Source organism: Chinchilla lanigera, unplaced genomic scaffold, assembly GCF_000276665.1.
Source record: "Chinchilla lanigera isolate Chin_1 unplaced genomic scaffold, ChiLan1.0 scaffold00002, whole genome shotgun sequence".
In the NCBI taxonomy this organism is placed as follows: Eukaryota; Metazoa; Chordata; class Mammalia; order Rodentia; family Chinchillidae; genus Chinchilla; species Chinchilla lanigera.
The window spans coordinates 18,828,707-18,853,803 of record NW_004955403.1 but is presented as its reverse complement, the minus strand read 5'-3'; the positions used below and the strand labels follow the sequence as shown (position 1 = coordinate 18,853,803).

The 25,097-nt window shown below is 36.5% G+C and overlaps 1 protein-coding gene across 1 annotated transcript in view; it reads right to left on the bottom strand.

Annotated features, from left to right (window-relative positions):
- Nucleotides 1-25,097, bottom strand: part of Pde11a (phosphodiesterase 11A) — a 375,824-nt gene that overhangs the window by 326,809 nt on the left and 23,918 nt on the right. Inside the window, exon 2 of the mRNA XM_005373398.2 lies at nt 7,059-7,217. Within this exon, the coding sequence (XP_005373455.1) occupies nt 7,059-7,217 (159 nt within the window). The remainder of the gene's footprint in view (nt 1-7,058; nt 7,218-25,097) is intronic.

Sequence of the window (25,097 nt, the reverse complement as noted above, 5' to 3'; positions counted from 1 at the left end):
TGCCACTGAGATATATCCCTGACCCAAGTGAAATTTTTTGCAGGGGGTCTATAAATCTACATGGATGTCAGACATCTGAAATAAAAAAATATACTATTAGTATCATTCTTCATTTTGTGTAACTGTTGTATTATTGATGGTTTAAATTCCTGAATGTTTGATTATTATATATTTATTAAACTAATGTTTAGCGAAAATCCTCCTGCAGTCATGTAAGGACATTTTAAAATATTAAACTGAAGCCAAGCATGGTGGTGCACACCTGTAATCCCAGCACTTGGGAGGCTGATGTAAGAGGATCACAGTAAGTTCGAGGCCAGCTGGGGCTAAATAGTGATCTCAAGACCACCCTCAACAACATGGAAGAACCCTCTCGCAAAACAAAACAGCAACAAAAAGTTAAATTGTGAAATATTAGGAACCACTGTTAAGGACAAATGATCACTCTTAGAGTAGTCTTATTGATGTCAAAAAGGGCAGAATTTGTCTCAAATATTGAAAGAAGAATGAAGGATAGAACCCTTGGCAATTAGATAAGAATATAAGCAAAGGTATGGGACTGGAAAAGCCAAGACAAAATCAGGGGTAGAAAAGTCCAGCTTCATCAAATGTTGGTCCAGAAGCTGGGCCCTCAGAGGCAGGCTGGCCTTATTGGTCCAAGTCAGATGCTGCCTAAGGATGAGGTAGAGAATCCAGCCCTCTCTCAAAATCCCTGAAGTTCAGCCTGTGTCCAGACAGGTATTGTGTTGGTTAACAGTTTTCTCACAAATCTGAACCTCTCAGTAAGATACAGTCCAGAGAATGCATAGAACATGAATAAACTTATTTCTGAAGTTCTTGTAGTTTCAGGGTGACTATATAAAACCTGGGTAACAGCCATTAAAAACGCAAATAGTGTCATAACTAGATTATTGTTCAAATATAGATAAAATATTGCAATTAATGAGTTCTGGAATTCAATCCAAATTTTGTCTCTACAAAAACTTATTGATCAAATATAACTCAAAATAAGGAGCCAACTGCCAGGGCTTTTAAAACCTTTTTTGCTGAGCAATGATATTATATTTTTCTTGGTGCAAGTTTTAAAATCTAATGAGATCAGAACACAAAGTGTACTTACAATTAATTAACTCACCTCTCTTTCAGTAACACATTGGAGAATTAATAGAAATCATACAAACTTGCCCGGCAGAGTCATTGCTCTGTATCCACGCACAAAATAAGAGTTTGTAAACAACAAGAAAGTGTACTTTTAGAAAGTATCTTTTGTGGAAACTATTCATCTGATAACAGAAGAAACCTATTTATCTTTGCTCCAAGTAAGTTGACTCTGTTAAACTGACTAGTTATTTGGGGATTTGGTATTATGGAAGAACTATAGCCTGCAGCCATGTGTAAAGGTATTTAAATTTAAAAAATAGTCCTCCCCCAGTCCCCATGCAAATAACATGTACGAGCTACATTCAGTCTTCTGAGGCCGCCAGTCTGTCACCCCTGACGGCATAATGTGTTAAACACCTCCATTTCTCATTACAGTGAACTTTAACACCTTTTTTGGCACATTCAACATCTCACACATCCTAAATATTAGCCTCACACTCAGAAACTGTTTAGAAATGTAAAACCATGAGCTTAGGAACCCTCCCCGTTGTCTGGCTACAAGTCTCAGGCCTGCTGGTGATAACAAAACTCCAGCCTCTGTGAGGGCTCATTAGCATCATGCCTGTTCCATTCTTAACACCATTTGGCAGGGCAGCATCACCACTAACAAGTTCCTGGAATGCAGCCAGTCCTCCAGCAGCCGAGCTCAGTTGGCTTTGTCTCCACTCTACAGGGTGTCTGAACATGTCAGTATGAAGGAAAGCAGTAGGGTAGCCAAACACTCCCAGTTAAGAGCAGAAAAGAGGCAAGTATAGGCTAAAGGAACCTCATGAAGATAGTCCAAAGAACGTCAGATCACAACTGCTACACCACCAGAGATACTGAAGTGTAGGCAGCCCTTGAGAGGGCAGAGAAGAGCCCGGGCACACTTCCATTTCCCAGTTTTCATCCTGGCACTTCCATACATCTTAATAGATCACAAATGTTTGCTGCTCCTATTCGGGTCTCATTATTTTATTCTACAGAATATTTCCTTTATTCACCCAGGAATAATAAAGCAATACATTAATTGGTGGCAAGAGCTCCACTTGGAGCACCTAAAACAACTAGCTTATACGTATCACTGAGAAAGAGAAGCATCTACTTGGAGCCCAGGAAGTGAACCAGAAACTTCCCATAATCTCTTCTGCATGATCTGTCTTTATGTGTACTTCCAGTGTGAGTTACCAAGCAAGTAATTTTTCATTATGTAACTTAGTTTATTAATATGTGGATATGGGAGTCTATATGTCACACAAAACTGTCACCACTGTTGATGAAATTTTTGCTAATTTTAAACTTTAAAGAGTGTGTTGATTTTAAAGTCATAAAAGGGAAATTTTCAGGAGGAAGCTGGATGGATTTCTGTATCGAATGAGAGCAGGAATAGTAGAGAATGAACTGATGACCTTTCCAGTCTCCTCCAGTGTCTACTACATGATACCAAGCAACCACTGAACCATAAGTATAGAAATTTTAAGAAACATGGGCTGGGGATTTAGCTCAGCGGCACAGCACCTGCCTGGCAAGCGCAAGGTTGTGAGTTCGATTCGATTCCCGCTACTGGAAAAAGCAAAAAAAAAAGAAATTTTAAGAAACAAATATGATCCTATGCACAATTGTTATATACATGACTAACTCCAATGAATGTAACACATTTATTTAACTTTTAACTTGGCTCAGGAAAATAATTTACTGATTTCCATACTGTTAAATGTTTTTTAAAATATACCATATATAATTTGTAGTATCCAGAAGTTAAAATTTAAGATACCAGGACATAAAAATTATATTAGGCTAAATGTGCAATAAATTCACCATTACCCAAAGAAATGATGACATGAGAGTTAGGTATATGAAGTGAAATATCAAATAGGGTTCAAGTTACTTCTCTTTTATGGTACAGTTTCATGATGAGCCTTGTTTATTGATAAGTACTACTCTAAACAGTTTACATCTATTATCTATTTCACTCCTCATGTCTCTGTGACGAAAGTTATATGTCTCAAAGAGATTCAGCAACTTGTGGAAGGTAATTTAGCTAAAATGTAGCAGAGCAAAGGGTCTCCTACCTTGGGTACTTTCTCACTCCAAAGCCTTTCATCTGGTTCTCATCAAGACTTCCTTTTGCTTCCTTTTTCCCTTACTTGTAAGTAATACAGAAATTACTTCTGTGGCCAGAGACTATACCCTGAAATTGAGAGGAGGTCATCTGAAGCCTGCCTAGAAGATTATGGGAAACTAATTTGAGTTTTCAAATGTGAATCCAAAAAAGTTGGCAAGTCCTGAGAAAATAGGTATAGGCATGCTACTGCCATTGTAAATGGCTTCAATATTTCCAAAAGCTATCTGCTAATGGAATGAGAGCTATAATATTTTCCTTGCCCTTTGACTCAGTAATTTCAGTCTTTGGAATATACCCCAAGGAAATAACAGAAAAAGGTAATTTGTTCAAGATCTTCATTCAGGGGCTATTTGGGCAAAAATGGAAAGAACCAAAATTCCAAGTAATAGGACAATGACAAAGCAAACTAGGCTAGTAGAAAAAGAAAAGAAGAAAACTTTATAATCCTGCTGAATGACAAATGTAGAATGACGCTCACATGTGGACATATATGTAAGGAGCTACTTTATGTTTAAAACTAGAACACAAGGTAGTATAAACTTGTATAACCAAGTAACACAGTATACACATTAATCATAATATGACATTGTGAATTTATGAAGAAATATATTCTTTCAATGTTGAAACCCCAACACCAGAATAGGACCTGACATATATAGATTGTATTTAACATAAACTTTTTAATGAAAGCAAACTGAAGTTATATATTCAGATCTTGCTATAACAAGGAAGACAGCCACTACCTGCAGACTCAAAGTGGAGTCAGCAAGATTTACGGTGGAAAAAAGAAGAGTTTAGGCGTGCACTGGCTGGAGGTTGCTAGCATGGTGAAGCAGAAGGCCAGCTCACAAGAAGTAGGACATTTTAGGTAATTTTGGTTCAAAAACAGCTATTTGGCTTTCTCCCGCTGGGCCTGAGTTGGAAGTATGCATTGGTGAAGGGAGGAAGAGAAAAAGGAAGCTGGCAGTCATTGACCAGACCCTGACTGTCCTGGGATGATTGCTACTAAAATTGTGACTTAACTTTTGGGCTGGTTGCTAAAGCAAGTGTGTGTCTGACTTTTATCATCATATATGTTCACTGTCTACTTAGATTGCCAATCTCTTACTCTTTAGTTATGTATTTATTATGAAAGGATATAACTCAGGAACAGCCAGATGGAAAGATACGAGGAATGGGGGGAGTGGTGCAGAGTTTCTATCTCCTCTCTGAGGCTGCTATCCTAAGAGCATCTCTAGTAGTCAGCAACACAGAAGTTCCACTTAATAAAAAATTATGGGCTTAAATTATACAAAGGTAATTGTTTTTCACTGAGATTTGCCTGTGTTTCAGGTGTATTATGCTGCTGTCAGCAAAGGTTAATCTTTTATAAGGACCTACTATGTGCTCGTTGTTCTTCCAAGTTCTTTCACTCTATTCTCTCATATACTCTCTGCCAAGCCCTGCAAAGTGTTATTACTATCATATCTTCTCTAAGATGGGGAAACTGGGGCACAGAGAGGCAGAGTAACTTGCCCAAATTCACACAGACCAGGGCAGAGATGGGATTTCAAGCCAGATAGACTCATTGCACAACCATTATGCCATATTGTCTTCCTGTATTTGGGAGAAGTAGCTAAATTTTGTTCTGTCCCATTAACCATTTCTCTATTTCATTTTCTGTTTTTCCTCTTCACCATTCCTAATTTACAGCATGGAAAGTCCTTACTGGCAGGAGTCTTCCAAGAAGTGAAAGTAGAAGATTTTAAAATCAGGTCACAGAAGTATAGATAGAGACTAAAAGATAAAAATGCTTCTGTGGGATAACTGTAGAAAGGAAGGTTCACATTTGGATCAAAGAAATACTCAAACAAGGTTGATCGAAGATGTAAGTTACCTGGGATAAAGTGACAAATGTAAAAGACAATTTACAAATTCTTAGGGAAATGTTAAAAATAAAATTTATGTCTTGCACTTGCCTAACATCTTATATTTTACAAAGTACTTTTTATTTATGATATTATTTAATTTTCATGTCATACAGCAATAGATAATAGAGTTGACAGGTGAGGAAACTGAGATTAAGTGGCTCTCCACATGCAGCTGCTTGTCACTATTCAGCTCAGATTCTTGTTCTCAATAGAGTGAAACTCTATTGATGCTGTAAAATGCCCTATGCAAACTTTCCTTTTCAATCATTCAGACTCATAGAGTCCTATTATATAAGCAAAAGTGCACTGAGAAAGGTCGACAAAAAGCTAGCACGAATGGAATCAAACATAAAAGCTAAGTATATAATGGATTTACTTAATAAAAGAGGCAGAGCAAAAGCAGGATTGTCATGTAGATGTAAACTAAACTCTGGGGGCACGTTGTGGTTATGTATTGTTACATGCAGAATGACAAAAATACGAATTTTCCTATCTGTATCCTTATAAGAGGCACATTATCTCAGAGTTCTGTCAAGAATAATACATAAAATAAATTTTGCTTTATCTGTATTTTCCATGGAAATACTTTTACTATGAACGAGGTGGACTACATTTTTTTACATTTCTAAGTGCCCTCTCTTTTTTAGCTGGATCTGTCTGATGGAAGCCTTTTCTTGCTTCAGAAATCAGATCAAATACCACCACTTTCAAAAAACCCTTCAAAACATCCAAATAAGAATAACCCTCTCTTTCCTAAGGACTCACAGCATATTTCAGAACATCTCATTGTCTCCCACTTTGTGTAGTTCCTGGATGGCATACACATTTGGGATTTACCTTTTTGCCTCCTCTGACCCCAAGACCAGTGTTCCATACATTGCAATGGTTTGTTGAATCACTAAGAAATCATCTAATTGCAATCATGCTCTACGAGTTTATAAAATTTTAGTGGGATTTGGGCTGTTCCACTTCCACCATAAAAATGACCTTAATCAAGAATTTTCTTCATTAATAAAACTTATTTCCCTATAAACATATTTTTCTGACCTTCCATACCATAAATGCATTAATTTGGCAAAACAGCAAATGCACAGCTAGAAGGTTAAATTAAGGTTAAATTGAATTAATCCATAAGGATAAATTATCAAATACAAATATAGAAGTCATCAACTGTAAGAAAACTAATTAGAGATTTACTTTTACAACAAATTTTATAAATATTCAGCCAGATTCTACTCACTATTAAGCATTATTAGCTTCAAAGCCAGAACCTCAGCTATGTCAAGAGTCTCTCTTTCGATATAAGATGTAAACAAACTGCTATTGAAAGCACTTAAAATTTCACAGCAAAAAGTACATCACTTCTATCAAGGTCAACTGCTCTTCAGGGAGAGAAAATAATATTCTTTTTATTAGCAATTTAGAATAACAATTAAATAACATTCATTTAATTAAGGTTTTTATATAAGAACTGGGACAACAATTCTTCATTTTAGTTATAAAAACACAAGAGAAAGTGCTGAGTTTCTGAAACACAGCGATCTTCCTGTACTCCATCTTCCCTTGGGCCATGTGTAGTGGTGGTGTGATCCTCCTTTAAAACGCTTACTTACAAGAAAGATAAAGAGCAAGGAATAACAAGAATATGACTGAGGCTTGTAATGAAAAGCAAGCTTTAAAAAAGATGAAGTATTTATTTTCAATTATATCACATTCTATGAAATATAAAAAAACTCCCATTCCGTTTTGTATAACATAAGAGCTCTTTGATCCATGAATGGGCTAATCGAACAGCTATTCACATAATTGCTGTCTTTGCTGGGAGAGTAGCAGGCAATGATCAAAAAAGGAAAGTACAAGTCATGCAAGGGCAGAAATCTTACTTTCTCATCATCTTCAGAAAATGGAGCACCTTCAGGAATCTTATTTATCGCTTGTGCCACACCAATAATCTCACCATCACTGCTTCTGATAGGCATGCACAATAGTGATTTTGTCTTGTATCCTGTTAGCTTGTCAATTTCATCATTGAATCTTCTATCCTAAAAATAAGACAGAGAAAGCATTAATTGCAAGTACATTACTGTCAGGGAGGAGAAAGAAGTGGAGTTCTGCATTTGATGCTTTGTCACTGGGAACTTTTCCCTATAAATTTTTAATCCTAATAATAGATTTAACTTCATGTTTAATTTACCAACTGTTACTCTGGTAAATGAAGAAAAACACATCAAATTCAACTGCAACATATCAAAATTGAGGAAGGGAACCCCACACTATGCTATTTATTAAAATGTTATCTCATTAAGACAAATAAATATGAAATGTTATATCAGAAAAATACATAAGGAATTATGAAACACTATGAAAAATATTCAGAAAAGTACTATTTTATTTCTACTCAAAATTATGCTGTGGGGGAAAAAAAAGAATTTATGGGTTCACAGTAATATTTCAAAGTACTCTCAAAAAAGGGCAGGCAAGGGGGAGGTAAAAGATTTTTATGCAGAATGCCAGCATAAAAATATAGAATGAATGAGAAAATTATATAACATCTATTTTACAAGTACCAATGCAATAACGATTACAAGCGAGGATCATCAGTGCACACTGAAACCTTTGGGTAAAAGTTGTTGCTAAGCAGGATATTCAGAGTCTTCAAGTGCAATCTTATTAATAACAACGGTGTCTTCAATTACAAAAACACTCAGCCACCTTATCTTTAACAAAGGGGCCAAATATGTTCACTGGAAGAAAGACAGCCTCTTTAATAAACAGTACTAGAAAAACTGGCTCTCTACATGCTGAAGACTAAAACTAGACCCACATCTATCACCAGGCACTAAACCAAAGTCAAAATGGATCAAAGATCTAAATATTAAAAACAGAAACACTAAATCTACTGGAAGAGAAAGTTGGTAGAAATCTTGAAGACATAGGAGTAGGCAGAGAGTTCATGAACAAAAACCAAACTGCATGGGAAATACTTCACAGAATCACCAACTGGGATCTCATCTTACTGAAAAGATTTTGCACAATGAAAGAAATCAAAAAGAAAACCCACATACTGGGAAAAAATTTTAGCCAACTCTCCCTCAGACGAAGGACTTCTATCTAGAACATATAAAGAATTTTAAAAAGTCAGACCTCAAAATTCAAAGACACAATCCACAAATGGGCATCTGAGATGAATACACATTTCTCAGATGAAGAAATACAAATGGCAAATATATATGAAAAATGTTCAGCAACCTTAGTCATTAGAGAAATGCAAATTAAAACACACTGAGATTCCATCTCATCCCAGAAAGAATGGCTATCATCAAGAAATCAACCAATAACAAATGTTGGGGGGGCTGTGAAGAAAAAGGAACACTTCTCCACTGCTTGTGGGAGTGTAGACTGGTGAACCCACTGTGGAAATCAGTGTGGAGATTCCTCACAAAACTAGGATTAGAGGTCCCACTTAACCCAGCTAATCCCCTTCTGGGTATTTTTCCAGAAAAACTGAAAACATCATACCACAGTGACATATGTGCACCCATGTTTATAGCAGCACAATCTGTCATAGCTAAATCTTGGGAACAGCACAAATGCCCATCAACTGAGGAATGGATAAAAAAGATGTGGTACTTTTATACAATGGAGTATTACCCAGCTATAAAAAAAATAAACTTGAGGCTTTTATAGGTAAATGGACACAACTGGAGACCATACTCATAAGTGAAATAAATTGACCTGCACGCGTAAACGTCGTATTGTCTTCTTAATATAAGAACCTGAAAAGGTAAATAAAACCTGAAAGGTACAATAGATATTGTGAAAGGGAAGGAACAACTGGGATGAGGGAAAAGAGAAAAGAAAGAAAGAAGGAAGGGGAAAAATATATATGTATATACAAGATAGCTGGGATAATTGTACTGCTGATGTGTATTGGTTTATTGAAAGGAACAGTTAATGCTTAAATTTTTTGACCAATTTTGCATGTCTATATCTGGTAATCTGAACAACTAATTTGAAGATAACAAAATGTAACATAACAACCATTTTTGAATTCCTACCATCTTGTTTAGTGAAGCTCTGTATCATTTCTAGTGTTTGTTTTTTTTTTACTGCTTTTTATTCTCTTTAATTGTTTGATTAATCTTGCAACCTTATATCTGGTAATCTGAGCAATTTCATTGAAGATAACAATATGTAATATAACAACCACTGTTAATTCCCATTATCTTGTTTTGAAATTCTGTACTGTTTTTATTGTCTTTGTGTTGTTTTCTTGTTCTTATTTTGTTATTGTTTTTTCTCTTTACAATAAAAAACAATGGTGTCTTTATAATGAAGAGATCAGGCAGGTATCATCTTAAACAAATAATAAATTTAGTGCAATCATTAATAAGACAAAGATAACATCAATGTCTCCTGATGTGATGCCATGGGAAAGATACAACATTATCTTGAACAAGGAGTGTTCTTGCTAAATGCGCAACACACACCTAGTCTTTTGGAAAAACAAAATAAAGAAACAGGCACATCATTGTTCATTCTATCAGAAGCCTGACCAGGACACTTCAAAACTGTCAACACTGTGAAAAATTGAAAAATAAAAATAAAGCTATGGCAGCTTTTCTGGATTAAAGAAAACCTAAGAACCTTGAAATCCAAATAAAATATGTGATTCTTCACTGGACATTTTCAATATTCCATAAAGGATATTTTCCAGAGACAACTGGAGAAAGCTGAACATGAACTCAATGTTAAGTCGTATCTTTGCCTTCCTAACAACTTTCTCAGGTTTGATGTATTGTTGTCTTAATAAGACCTTCCTGAGGTTTGAAGGACAGAGGAGGGGCAAGAAGGAGGGAGAAAGGGAAAATATTGGTTCCTAGAAGAGCTCCAAGGTAGACTATCACCTGGCTCTGGCTGCTGCTTCAAGCCAGGGGCTGAAGTGAGGCTTCCCCCAAGCCCTCTCTAAGGATTCCACAACCATCTGTCAAAAGAGGCTTAAAACGCAAAAACCAAAGTAACACTGCTGTGGAACTAAGGACTTTATCTGAAGGCCTGAGAAGGGTTGCCTGTGCCTGTGGACAAAGTCATAGTCTCAAGACCAAATGAACACTGCAGCTGGCCACCTGCTGGCCCTCTGACTAGGTACGTAGCATCTCCAATGTCACAAGCACAGGAGTCCTTAAATGCCATAATTGGAACCAGGTCTGGTCTGGGGACCTATGGAGGTCACCCTAAACCCTCCATCAGAAGGGGAGACCTCAAAAGGAGAGACAAATCAAAGCCTAAACAAAACTAAATCTTTCAATCAAAATGTGTATGCAGCCGATGTTTTAGGAAAAGGCTTAATTGTATTAATTTTTTAAAAAATTCATCAGCAAACCATTATGTGGCTCAGGCTATGGGCTAGGAGACCCACCAGGAAACAAAAGAAGAATCATCCCTGCTTCATGGAATTTGCAATCCAGTAGGTGAGGCCCACACATATAAATGTGTAGTTATATACTGTGGTAAGTGACACTGAAGAAAAGAGGAAGGTGCATGAAAGAAGCAAATGATAGAAAGAACTTTCCTGACAGTGCATATGAAGGTCCTACAGCAGGAAAATACTTAGTTCAAAGACTTCTAGGTCAACGTAATAGAGCACTGAGAGCTCTGATGTAATTACTGAAGACTATGTGGGGCAGGGACCTAGTGCTGCCAAGTCTTACAGGCCTAGAAAGAATTTATATTTAATCATAAATGTATAAAACCATGGGAGATCTTGCAGGAGGATAATGGCATGATTCACTATCTAGCACTTAGTAGTATCTGAAATTGTCTTACTATATTGTTTGTTCTTCACCAAAATAGAATACAAGATCTCTTCCTGCAGAAATCTTGTCCCTCTTTTTTTATTGTTTCATCTTGGCATATTACAGATGCTCAATAATTTTTAATAACGTATTTTTCAGATTGTATTGCAATCATATTGAAAAATATGAATAAGTTGTTAAAGCCCCAAGATCCCATCTTTCTCTCCTTGGCATATATTTAGACATGTTTGTATACGTTTACAGAAGAGAGACACACAAATGTTACTGCAACATTAATTATGAAACTAAAAATTAGAAAATCACATGAATGTAGATCAAAAGAAAAATAAATAAGTAAATTATGACCTCTTGTTTTCCTGGCATACTTTACAAGTTAAATAAATAAACTGGAGCAACATGTATCATCAATATGAACAAATATCAAAAATGAGCTGCTGCTGGGCTGGGGATTTAGCTCAGCAGAACAGCACCTGCCTGGCAAGCGCGGGTCATGAGTTCGATTCCTGGTACCAGAAGAAAAACAAAAAAACAAACAAACAAAAAAGACAAAAATGAGCTGCCATCTAGTACTAATTATTGAATACTACTATATTAGTTTTTCGTCACTGGGACACAACACTTGACACTCACAATTTAAATAAGGACATGCTTAATTCACCTCACATTTTAAGTAGATTTACTCCATGGGTGGCTAGCACCAAGCCAAATCATCATACTGAAGGATGTGGTAGCACTGTACTGTTTAGTTCATGGTGGCCAGAAGCAGGAGCAGGAGAAGAGCTTCAGGAAGGAATAAGAGAGCAACCAGACACAGACCTGAAGGCCATGCCCCACGACACTCCCAGACACACCTAGAAGTATGTGCTACCCAATCCCAGGGCAGGGTCCAAAGCCAGTGAAGTTTAAACTCTGCCCTGTCTAGTATTTACTAATATTAGTAAATATTTAGAAGCAATACTAAATATTATTCATAGGTTCAAACACTGGGCAAAAGTATAAAAATACACACACGAGATAAATGCTAACTTCATATTAGTGGTTACCAGTGGAGAAGAAAGGAGGAAAAAGTATCAGGGAAAGGTATAGAAAAGGCTGCAACTTTTAACAAAGTTTTACTTCTTTATGAAAACAACCAAGGAGTGAAACGGTGGTTCTCTGGAGGTGCCCAAGGAGATTGACCTCTATTGGCATGGAAGCCCCCTGTCGGTCTTGCCCATGTCACACATTTATTCAGCTGGAACCAATCACCCCAAGAGGGCGCACAGCGCCACACTTCAATTCTCCTGCCATCAAGGCACCACTCTGAAGGCTCCACCTCTGCACTGGATGGCAAGAGGGTGATCACTGTCCTGCTCCTGAGCCCACATGCAGAGGTTGATTTGGCTCCTTGGTCTGACAGCCAAGTCACAAGACTGCCCCCCGGTTGCCTTCCTCACTGTCTGTGGTCACAAGACCCTGGACATACTGTTCCTGACCCCATCCATGGAGAGCATGGCAGAAAGTGGCCAAGGTGGGCCTTTGATCTGCTCAGTTTTAACCTTGCTGGGGTTTGTTTTTCAACTACCATGATGTGGGCAATTGCAAAGCCACTGCCATGCTGTGAATCTACGACATTTTTGAATGAATACCTTAAGAACTGGCCATATACCTCTTTGCTCTGGTTTGTCATGACATTCAACTGGCTGGTCCACTCCTGAGACAAATATCTCTTCCAAATCACATAATTATTTTCATGGTTTAGTCTTTCAGAGAAGGTTTGAAAGCAACTATACACAAAAAATTTGACACTAAATTCCATATTCTGATGAGTCAATAGGATGGTCTCCCAGCTTCTTAAAAGACTCAAAGTGCAACTGAACATTAGATATGAGCTTTTGTCTTTTAATTAACCAATCTCTTAAAGAGGACTCAATTTTATGACTATAATACATGACCAAACATCCTCTATACTTGTCCTGGTAATGAAGAACAAATGGAAAGGCTGTTATTTCATAAGTAAAGACTTTGCAGAAAATTAGACAGAATTTAATTTTGAAAACTCTTCCTTTATACAGCTGATACCAGCTACTGATGGTTACATGTCCTGGGGAAACTTTAAAATTAGAAAATGTTGATACCTTACTCACATTACTAATTTCTTTAAAAAAGAAAAAAGAGCTTGAAAAACTAGACTATAAAGAAGTACATTTAGGGAAGAGGTACCCCTTGTAGATGTATCAAAATATCACAAATTTTAAGCTGATATCTAATCCTCAATGTTTATGTTATTTATCCTATAACAATCTATCTACACACAGAAATTTTTTTATACTATCATTTTTCCACTGTGAGGATCTCTAAAATGAAGATATATTCTATAAAATTTCCATTTCTGTTGGGGTGTTCTATCATGGAACTGCCTACTTGGCCCTTTTTATTTTTCATTTTGAGACAGAGACTTTCTAAGTTGCCTAGGCTGGCCTCATATTTGCAATCCTCTTGCCTCAGCTTCCCTAGTAGCTAGAATTACAAGAGTGTGCCACCATATCTGGCTAAAAATAAAAGTTTTTAAAAACTTAAATTCCATATAATAAAAATGTATTCATTTATGGAAAAAGTATATGAAGTATCTATAATTCAATGTTAAAATTTCATAAACATAGATAATCTCTTTTATTTAAATGTTTCAAATATTTTATTTTGAAAACTAAGGCTGTTCTTAAAAATGAAGTACATTGTGGAGGATGGTTCAGGGTTGGAACAGGGTCTACCAGGTAGGAAATTTCAGTAGTTCATGTAAGTTGCAGAGATGATCTGGGTTAAGAAAAAGACAATAACAGAATGAAAAAGAAGTAGACATATGTCAGAAGTTGACTTTACCCTATTTCCTGATAGAGTCATTGGAGAGAGGAGCTTAGAGAAGAAAAAATGAGCCTTAGGTTTTAATTTGAGAATTATGTGTCAATGCAACCTGGGCAATTTGGCCACTTAGTAAGACTCTCTTTAAAATTAAAAGGGGGGGCACTGAGGATGCAGCTCAGTGTGAAGGTCTTGGGTTCAATCCTCAGTACTTAGAAAAAGCAGGAGGGGGAGAGACAGAAGAGGGGTGAGAAAGAAAAGTAACCATATGGATGGAGATGCCATTTAATTTACTGGGATGGGGAAGAGTAAGATCTGGGTTTAAGACTATGTATGAAAAGAGTAAAGAAAGTTAATAAATCAATTTATTAAATAAAATCAGATGCACCCCTTGCCATAATTCAATGGTCCTCCACCCTGAGAATATGTGTGGAAGTTTTCAAAATGACCAATACCTGAATTCCAATGCATTCCAAATTGAGTCAATCAATACTAAATGCTGAAATTTTTTAAATGCTTCTAGAGGTTTTCACATGAGAATCACCATTAAATATATAGTGTTATGGTTTGTGTCTGGATGTCCCCTCAAAGCCTAATGCAGTCATGGGGTGGGCTTCTAGAGTTTATTATTGATTCATGGTCCAATGCTGGGGTTATGGGTGTGAGTGCTACACTGCCCTGGGGCAGGTAGTTTGCATACAATATAAGGGAGGGAAAGAGGCTTGCTCTTCCTGCTACTCCTCCCTTTTTGCTCTTGTTGCTTTTGTTGTCTTCTGCAGCCATAAACTGTTGCCATCTGCCATGTGCCACCCTGCCTTGGACCAGCCAAGTATGGACTGAAACCTCCACAAATTGTGAGCTAAATAAATCTTTCCTTCTTTAATTTACACATCAAGTATTTTGTCCAAGCAACGAGTGAAAAGTAACCGACATACAGTTTAGTCCTAGTAGGGTCAATAAAATTTACTGACAGGGAAAGACTTAAAATGAAGAACAAGGAGAGTTCTGGTAAATACATATCACTAGAGTGGACTACAATCAACAGTACTTGAAAATCCACCCTGGTATGGCATGTCTTCTCTTTTTTCTTTTTTTTTTTGGTTTTTTTCCGGTACCGGGAACCGAACTCACGACCTTGCGCATACCAGGCAGGCGCTTTTGCCACTGAGCTAAATCCCCAGCCCCAGCATGTCTTCTCTGAGCTTTGGGAGAATCTATATTTCTGAGAAGGAGCTCTCTTATACCAAAATTCAACTCTGAGTAGAACAACCACAAAAGCTATTGGATATTCATTACCAAAGCATCTAAAGTCACATAAGAACAACAGATATGGGGATACTTTGGCAAGACCAGGAGTTACAAAACTGTTCTAAACCCTCCCCACCATGCAAGCAACTGTCTAGATACCCCTGGTAAACTTGAAACCTTTTGGGTAAAAATAAACCATACTGATATATCAGCTAAGAATCAATCTTCCAATGAAGAAGCTAAAAAGTTTTATTCCATTAAGTCTTAGTAGTTTTAAAAACATAATGAATCTTAAGACATGCTTACCCATATCTTCCCTACAATAGTTATAGAGTAATTCTCACAAATTAACTTGAACATTCATAAAATGAAGTTAATTTTATCTATTAGGAAGTCAGAAGAGCTGGTGCAAGTGCATACTTTCTCCATATATATTAATTTATAGATTAATATTCCAACTTAAATTTGAGAAAGCTGGGCCCTGAATTGAGCCATAAATTAATTTCAGGAGATGAATAAAATGACTAAAGAAGCCTATGACTCTGATATTATAGAGGGAAGGAAAGTTTAATAACAAGATATTAAAAGCAGATTACACCAGCTAAGTAATAAGAAATGAGTGTGACAGGTAGAGGAAACACAGGCAGTGGGGCACACAGCAGGGGGTGTGATCTAAGGTCAGGAAAAATCATGAAAGAAAGTGAACTGCTCGAGCTGGTACCCAAAAGATCAGTAGAATTATCCAGGAGACAAAAAACGGAAAAAAATGAGGAGCGTATCCCACAAACAATAGTTTGTCCAAAGCTCTGAGATAATCAAAAGTTAAACTGATTGAAAAACAGAAAGAAGCTGAAGATAGCGTTTGAGGGAAAAGTCAGAGATGTGGCAGGAAAACCAGCTGGAAGCTGATGAAGGGGCCTTCGTGGTGACAGAAGATGGTTTGAGTTGAAAGATATTGAGAAGGTAGGATCGCTAGGACTTTCTAACTGATGTGAAGAAAGATTGTGAAAGGTGGAGAAGTCAGAAACTGTTCCACATTGCTGGCGTGGGTCTCTGCGTGGTGGGGGAGACTGAGTCACTGAGTGAGCAGCCAATTCTGGGGTGAGAAGCACGGATTTCACCCAGATATTTTGAGGTGTAGTTGACTGTGGGGCATCCTCTTGGTGGTAATGCCAAAAAAAACCTTGTGTATGTGTCTGGTTTTCTCTCTCTCTTTCTTTCTTTCTTTCTTTCTTTCTTTCTTTCTTTCTTTCTTTCTTTCTTTCATTCCTTCTTTCTTTCTGTAAAAGGATGTGGAATGAAAAATAAAAATTGTCTACCTAAGGATGAGAACCTTGACCCATAACTTCTAAGCTCAGCATCCTCAGAAGTTTGCAACATGTCACCAGCAAAACGTCACAGAAAGCAAGATACAGAGGAAGCAGAACCGACAGAGAAGCAGAAGCATTGAGCTTTTTTGTTTCTAAAAACAGAAACATGAACGGAAAACTAACAAATTCCTCTAGGTCTATGATGAAATATCATGAGAATGGTGCTCAATTTTTATTCATCTCCCTTAGGACAAGAGAACAAGAAATGATCTATAACAGGAGAGATTTCTAATAAATTAAGGTAATGTTCCTTTACTGAGGTTGTTAAAACCCAGAATGAGTTTCTTACAAATGTGGTAGAGTCTTCTTGCTTCAAGTACTTTTATGTTGTCATGTTTTTCCCTCAGTTATACTAAGTACACCTACTCTTGAGACTTGCAAGGATCTTCTCAGTGAGTTTTGTGCAGATTTTTCTTTTGTATGTGACACTCAGCTCTGAATTTTAACACTCACAAAGACAGTCAGAAGGCCAAAAGCAATTATTACTTTTTAGTAAAATAATTGAGTTGGGCCCTGTACGTAAAGAGCAGTAACTAGGTAGATGTCTGACCCAGGCTGTTGCAGCCTCCTTCACAAGGTCCTAAAGTGAGTGTGATGTTACAGTTCACAGTGAGAAAATGGGTGCCCGCCTTCAGGATCCACCCAACCTGGAGAAATCTAACCTGAGTAGTCACAGCTTTCCTTGTCTTGAGGAAAAAAAAAAAAATCTACATTCCTTTCACCTGAGAATTCGTGACAGCCCCAAAGAAAGATATTTACAAGAAGCCTTACAGGAGCTGGGTGCAGTGGTGCTCTGTTATAATCCCAGCACTCTGGGAGTCTGAGACAGGAGGATCAGAAGTTTGACTCTGGTCTGGGCAACTTGGTGATTTAGCGAGAGCCTGTCTCAAAATTAATAAAACAAAAATTAAGGAGAGAGAGCACAGCTAGGGATATAGTTCAGTGTGGCAGCCCTACATTCAATCCCCATTACACACAAAAAAAGGCTTAAGGCAAAAATGTAATCCATCCCCTCTTTCCAGGTTCTCAGAGAAACCACTCAAGGCTCCCTACAGCAGGAGTCAGGTCTCAGGCTCATGGTACAGATGAGTTACCGAAGATCTCTTTTATCTCCCCTGTACTGAAGTCCCCAACACTTTGAAGTAAAAATTTCCTGTGTTCAGAATTAAGCCAAAGGGGCTGGGGGTTGAGCTTAGCGGCACAGTGCCTGCCTGGCAAACGCAAGGTCATGAGTTCGATTCCCGGTACCAGAAAAAAATCAAAACCAAAGGGGGAAAAAAAAAAAAAAAAGAAGATAGAATTAAGCCCAACACTACTCTTTTTTCATTAAGACATGGTTGTGATACATAACAATTACATTCACATTGGGGAATTGATACATACATGTACTGCATCTTAATCATTTTCACTTCCCCATCTCCTCCTCAACCTGCAGTCTCTGTCCATCCCCAAATCCCCTTCCCATCCCCACAAACAAGAACTAATTTTGACCACTATTTAAACTTTAAGGGTGATTTTTTTTTAACCAAAATCTTAACTCCACTTTGGCTCCTTATAACCAAGATGCTCATGTTTTTCTAAGAACGTCCTAGAATAGTAGCTGTGAGGGACAATGTCACAACAAAAGCCCTATTAATTCCCTGCTATTTTCAAATGAATTTGTATCTAAATTACTGATTCAATCAATTATGGAGGAAAAGGTGACAAAAGATACACATATCTATATTTCTTCAGTCTACAAACACTGTTGGGTGTGCATAGAAATAAAGCTCTCAGCCAGGCATGGTGGCTCACGCCTGTAATCCCAGCACTCGGGAGGCTGAGGCAGGAGGATCGTTGCAAGTTTGAGGCCAGCGTGGGCTACAAAGTGGCACAAGCTATGCCAACCTGAACTGCATAGCGAGACCCTGTCTCAAAAAAAAAAAAAAATTTAAAAAAGGAAACAAAGCTCTCTTTGGCAACCCTTGCTAACACTGGAGTCATCTGTGGAATTTTAGGAAACCACAATGCCTTAGTCCTACCCTAACCAATTAAATCAAAACTAGCAGGAGAAGGAAATGAAGAGAGGACCTGATTTTTGGCTGCTGGTCCAGGTGAAGAACCACTGAATTACAGGGCCACTTAATTAATCCAAGGGCTCTGGGTTCTGAAGGAAATAGAATACACTTTTGAGCTTTCAGGACAAGTTTACTAGTTTTGTTGTTGCTATTATATTTTCCTCCCAGTTTCCCTGAAGGCTGAATGGGTTGGAGCTATATACCTTTTCTAGCACCTCACTATCCTCGCCCATTCCACCCCCGCCACACACACACACACACACACACACACACACGGAAAGGTCTAGGGACAAAACTCAGTCCCTCAACTTATCTACCTTCTTTTTCAGATGGCTTGTGGAGTTGTAATACAGAGAAGCTAATTTCAATAATCCATTGCAACCAATAGATTGCAAACTCTCTGGAGCTCAAAAGAAAATTGCTTTTATTGCTTCATCAATTTGTAATGCTCATTTAATTCCAATTCATAAAAGCATCTCCTAACAGTTATAACTTATTATTAAGCATCAATTTCCAGAAAATGCTTGGAAAGATAAGCTCTTGAAAATTTTGATTATGTACTGTTTGGAATGTACTATTCTGCCTTTCTCCATAGAAAGAACAACTATTTGTTCTAAATTGATGGAAGGCTTGAGATTATAGTGCATAATGACAAAGACACAGTATATGGTACCTAGACAGCTAATGTTTTGGGCCTCCTAATTAGATTCTTGCTGAGAAAAAGTACAGAATTATCATTGTTGTTCTTGGTATGTATTTGTAGAACGCCATTATTCCAGAGTAAACAAAAATCTTGTCTCCAAATTCTTTTGCAAATAACATATAGAGTTCTGAATAGCATAAAATACTACCACTAAATATTTATGTTCCTAAATCTCTCCCATTTTATGGACCTGAAGTGATATGGGTGGTAGTGGAGCAATTTGTATGTATGCGCAAGTCAGTTCTACCTGGTGAACGTTTAAAGGTTCAGTCTTCCAAGCTTAATTAGTGCTTAACAAGCACCATAAAAAATTTAATATGAGGTTCTAAAGCAATCCTTGTTATCACCATGTCCTTGAGGGATTCTCTTTAGTTATGTTGCTAAATTGTGTTTGTTGATTCTATTTCTCTGCCCTTCCTTTCTTAGTTGGCACTTTTCTTACTTTGTTGTCACCATTATTATTTATCTTTCTTACAGGAAATACAAGTATATCTCAGGGCAGAAAACAAATTGAACAAAAAACACAAGAAAATGGAAGCTCTACTGCAGGAACCAAAGTAGATCAGGTGGTAAAAAGGAAAATGATGAATTCTGGTTTCCTTAAGTACTGAGAATTGAACCCAGAGCCTACACACTGGGTTGTATCTGCAGCTCCCACTCTGTAAAAAGTTTATATGTACACATTTCCAGTACGTAATGATTACATGTGTTGTAGGGAGTTTGTGAATGTAAATATCACATCTTAATTCTTTTTATGTCATCTTCCCTTTTTGTTTAATTTTTAATTTTGAGACAGTTTCTTCCTAAATTGTTAAACTGCCCACGCTGGGCTTGAATTTAAAATTCTCTTGCCTCAGCCTCCCAAGGGGCCAGGCCTGCAGCGTGAACCACCATGCCTGGCCATGATGAACTCTTAAACTGCTTTAATAGATAACATAGGTTTCTATTATGCATATATCATAAGAGTGTAACTATATCGCAAGTGGAGTTCTGTAAGCTTTATTGTGTGACATTAAAATGCTTAAGAAAAGGCCAGTACCTGTAGAAAGACTAGTGGAAAGGTCTGCTAGCCAGAAGGCACTGTCCTTCCTGAAGGACCATCAAAAGCGTCAATGAATCAGGAAAATAAGATTTTAAAGTGAAACTAGAAAGGTCAAGAAGACTGCAGATTACTGAAGGAGCAGTCAGGATGGAGCTACAGTTCACACACTAGATAAACAGTCAGGGAGTACAGGGAAAGCCAAGGTCAAGAGGATGACGCGTGAAAAGCCAGCTCCAGGTCAGGAGCAGAGATGTAACAGTACTACTGGAGGGTCTGTCTCCAGAATTCATTAAAACCTAACAAGGACCAGCTCCAACAGAGAGTGTTTTGAACTCTTTTTATCACAGAAAGCCTGAGATGTGGCCTTAAAATGGAACCAATTTGTAAGCAGCTACCTCAGTAAGGGTCTGACCTTTCCCACATTTATGTCAAATTACCATAATTTCTAGTATTACAGTGTATGTTATATTTTGATTACATATTTCATTTAGGTTTTATTGTTAATATGTAGAAGTTAGTGTTCCTGTTTGACAGGAGTTTGTTATTAAAAAGTTATCTTGAACCAGGTATACTGACACACGTAATCTCAGCACTGAGGAGGCTGAAGCAGGAGGATTTCAAGTTCAAGCCCTGCCTGGGAAATTTAGTAAGACTTTCTCTCAAAGTATAAAATCAAAACAGCTAGGGATATACCTTAATGGTAGAGCACCCCTGGTTTTAAATTGCAAAAAGAAAAGGGGCGACATTTTTAAAACACATTTTAAAAGGAAACATGTTTCTAAAATGTTTTAAATTACTTTTTATTATGATTATTATGTCTAAAAATACAATCACAACTCAATATTAAGATGTATTTTAAACAACAGTGATTAAAACAGCAAGACAATGTTCTAAAACAGAAAAATTGATAGTATAAAAAGCCACATCTGCATGCATATATGTACACACATGCACATACATGTATGTATATATATGTATATGTGCAGGAATAAATGTAGCTAATCATAAGAATAGCAAATCAATTCAAAAAATATATACTATGCAGTTATTTATTTACAGTGTTTAGGGAAAATAAATGTGCTCTCTCTATCATATTATACACCATAATCAATTTCAAGAAGAATAGAAAGTTAAAAGTAATCACCACTTGATAAATGGCAAAGACATAAGATTTCATCAAATCCTGCCAAGACATATTTCTATTTTAACATGAAATACTATGACAAGAAAATAGTTAAAAATATTAATTTTATGAGAAATTAAATAATATGAGAATGTATCTATCCCACGAATTACCAGGTAAATCCTAAATTTCCCCTCAGAATAATTAATGGCCTAAGGTTTAATGTTATTTTTTTTGCCAGATCTTTAAATTAAGCATCCAATAACAATAAAATTAACTCATTTCTTTTGTTTGTCTTATTTCAGTTAATATTCTTATCTGCAGGACAAAAAGTCAAAACTTTCAGTAGAATGGCATGATAAAGAACAAACTAAATCATTATTTACTTTAATTGAAAATTATATTAAAACATTTTTACCATTTAAACAGTCAAATGTCAAAAATGAAATAATAAAAGAATGGAAGTAAGGTCAAAAGAAGGAACTATAAGAAGAAAAATCTTATAAATTTGATTATATAAAACATTTTAACTTTATAACTTTAAAAATAACATAAGAACTGAGAGTAAAATAAACATGAAAAGATATTTTAAATACATATGGCTAACACAGTGTTACATATTTAATATACAGAGTTCATACTGATCAGTACAAAAATTAGTAATGAATAAGAAATAAGAACAAGGTTTATGGGCAATAAATATGCAAAAACTCCAAAAGAACAGTGATAGTTTTCTCAATAAAACTGGCAAAAGTGTAAAATGTAAGATATCAATATCTGGCTTTACTAAAGTTTTAGTAAAGTATCTACATGTATCCATTGCTGGTGATGATATAAACTAGGATGATATGTACAAAGGACAATTTGACAATCAGTAATAAAAGCTTTTGAAATCTTTGTCCTCTTCAACATAGCAATTCCATTTCTAGAAATTTATAAAAATGAAAAAATTTTTTAAATACTTAAACATTCTACAGAAAATAGATTATAGTATGGTGTATGTACACTACCACTGAAAAGTTTAAGTGATTTTGCTTAGTGTAAGTGATTTTATTATGTCCTGAGAAAATAACATGGAGAAAAATCATTTAGAAAGCAGTGAGATTAGCACAGTTACGTCTAAATGATGAGATTAACATGTAGGACTGCACTATGGCTTCAAAAGTGGCCTCCAAAAAGAGAAATCTTTAGGATTGCCTGTAAAATAGATAAGTAAGCTATACCAGATGACAGCTGTAAAGATGGAAGTGGCTCAGTCTTCACGAATAATATAAATATATGAAAAACACAACATTGCACTCTATAGTTTGGCAGGATATAAGTGGGTCTAAACTAGCAACAATCTAAATTGCTGAATTATTTTTAAAGCTGTGATCATCCTAGTAATAAATCACAAAAATTAGTTCCAATTGAATTGCTACACAGAACGCCTGAAGAGGCCTGATGATACTGCCTGACAATCAAAGATTAAACAGTGAAAACTGAAAGACCAAAGCTCTTATCATTATGTTTGGTTCATATTTTGTCACCTGTAATTTGCAGTATCCTAAGGGGTAAGCAGTCAACACACCCTCATTATGCTTGTGACTAAACATCCAAACCAGAATTTTACTTTGTAGAGCTACTGGTACTACAACTGGATGTAGTGAGAGAATTATACCTAAGTTTGTTCATGTTTCTTGTTCTTTTACTATGTGTTGACATTACTACTTATTACAGAAAACCTGCTAAATAAGATTACCTTCCTTCTGTACAGTTCTTTTCATAATGCTTGTATAATTTTTTGTGACTTTGAAACTAGTATCTGACATGTATTATAAATGCAATCAATAAATATAGATCGATAAAAATGAGCAGTTAGAAATTAAAATGTATTGTCCTACTATTTCTCCAAAGAGGACACATAAATATTTAACTGGTTAAAACCTACAATAAACTATTTTCATGCAAAAAATTGTTAAAAGATAGAAGTCAATATTTACTTTAAGTCTGCATGCTTAGTTTTCAAGTTTTTCCGTAACACTTCCTGTGACAGGTGACATATTCAATGTATCACAAGTGCTTAATTCTCCTTTTAAAGTACTATCTGCCCACTTTCATACTTACTCGCTTTTTATCCATGAAAGACAATGTTTCAAGCATTGCTCCCTAGGTGTTACAGGCAGTTAGCTGAAGATGCCTGTGAATTAAAGAAGTGCTTAAGCATAAGTTTCCGATAAAACTTCTATGTATCATCTCACAAAGTTTATCTGATCACACAAAAGTAATTTTTCTACACAACAGCTTTTTGCTTTCTTCTCCCAGAATTTTCAGGGGCCTGTATAAATATTACTCTTTTTCTCTATATCTGCAGGGACCTAAGTAGTAAGCATGATTTCTTGAGTGAGGAAAGGGGACAATTAGTGAATGTGATAATTCCTTTATACAGCCTCAGCTGTTTTCATATACCACAAAAGGTTTCTATCAACAATTTTAAAGACATATATAATGAAATAAAATCCATCCTAGGTATTTTGTCTTTGTTATGTAAGATCTAACATAAAACTTTGACTTTATTCATACAATGTTAAAGAGTAGGTTGCTAATCAAAATTCATAAAATTGTGAGGTATGGCTATTCAGTTTTACGTCATATGTCTTCTATCCACAGTGGACTTTGATTAGAATTTTGCTAAGTAAGATTTCAGAATTTTGAAATCCTGAAAGAATACAATATTCTGACATGAAGCTTCTAAACTTTTAGAACTTTGCATAGAAGTTTAAGGAAGAAAGTTACAGGCAAAAGAGCTTAGATGTTAACCAAGATGTTGCAAACTGTTGCAAAACTAATCTGTATTAATGTTATACTACATGGTTATAGCACCAAGTAGGGGTGAAAAACCCAAAGTATTCACAACATTGAATATTGAACCCCAGAGCTTCCAAGCAGTCATAACATCCAGCTCCTCACTGGCTGATGTACTATTTTAACAATGAATGAAGTACTTTTTGTGACTTTGCTTTTTATTCAGAATGTATTTAATGGGTTTAATGAGACTCAACTTTGGCATCTGGGGATAACAAAGGACTTATGCATACTGTGTTTTGTAGTTCAGGATAATAAGGAAAAAATATCTGTTATGGTTTAAATCTCAAATGTTTCCCCAAAGTCTCATGTGTTCATCAGTGGGGCTTTCAGAAAGTGATTAGATCATAAGGGTTCTAACCTCATCAGTGGATTAATCCACCAGAGATCATAATCTGATGGAGTTGACAGATATGGAAACTTAGGAGGTGGGGCCTAGTTGCAGGGAGTGGGCTATGGGACAATGACCCTAGGGACTTTATCTTGTATCTTGTCCCTGGCCCCTTTCTCTCTGGCTCACCCTTTCTCTCTCTGGTGCACCCTTCTCTCTCTCTCTCTCTCTTTCTCTCTCTCCTTCCTGGCTACTTTGATGTATGCCTCTTTCTCCTACAATGCCCTTCCTCCAAGACGTTCTGCCTCACCTTGGGCAGACCACAATGACCAACCATGGACTGAAACTTCTGAAACTATGATCCAAAATAAGTCTTTCTTCCTTTAACTTGAGTTCTTCAAGTAGTCTGTCACAGTGACTAAAAGCTAACTAATACAATATCCAAACACCAAGTGACAAAGACGCTAATGCTGGTAATGACATTGTTCTTCTTAAGTGAGAACACCTTGGAAACTGCATGGTAAATATTTTACATATACAGAAGGCAAAG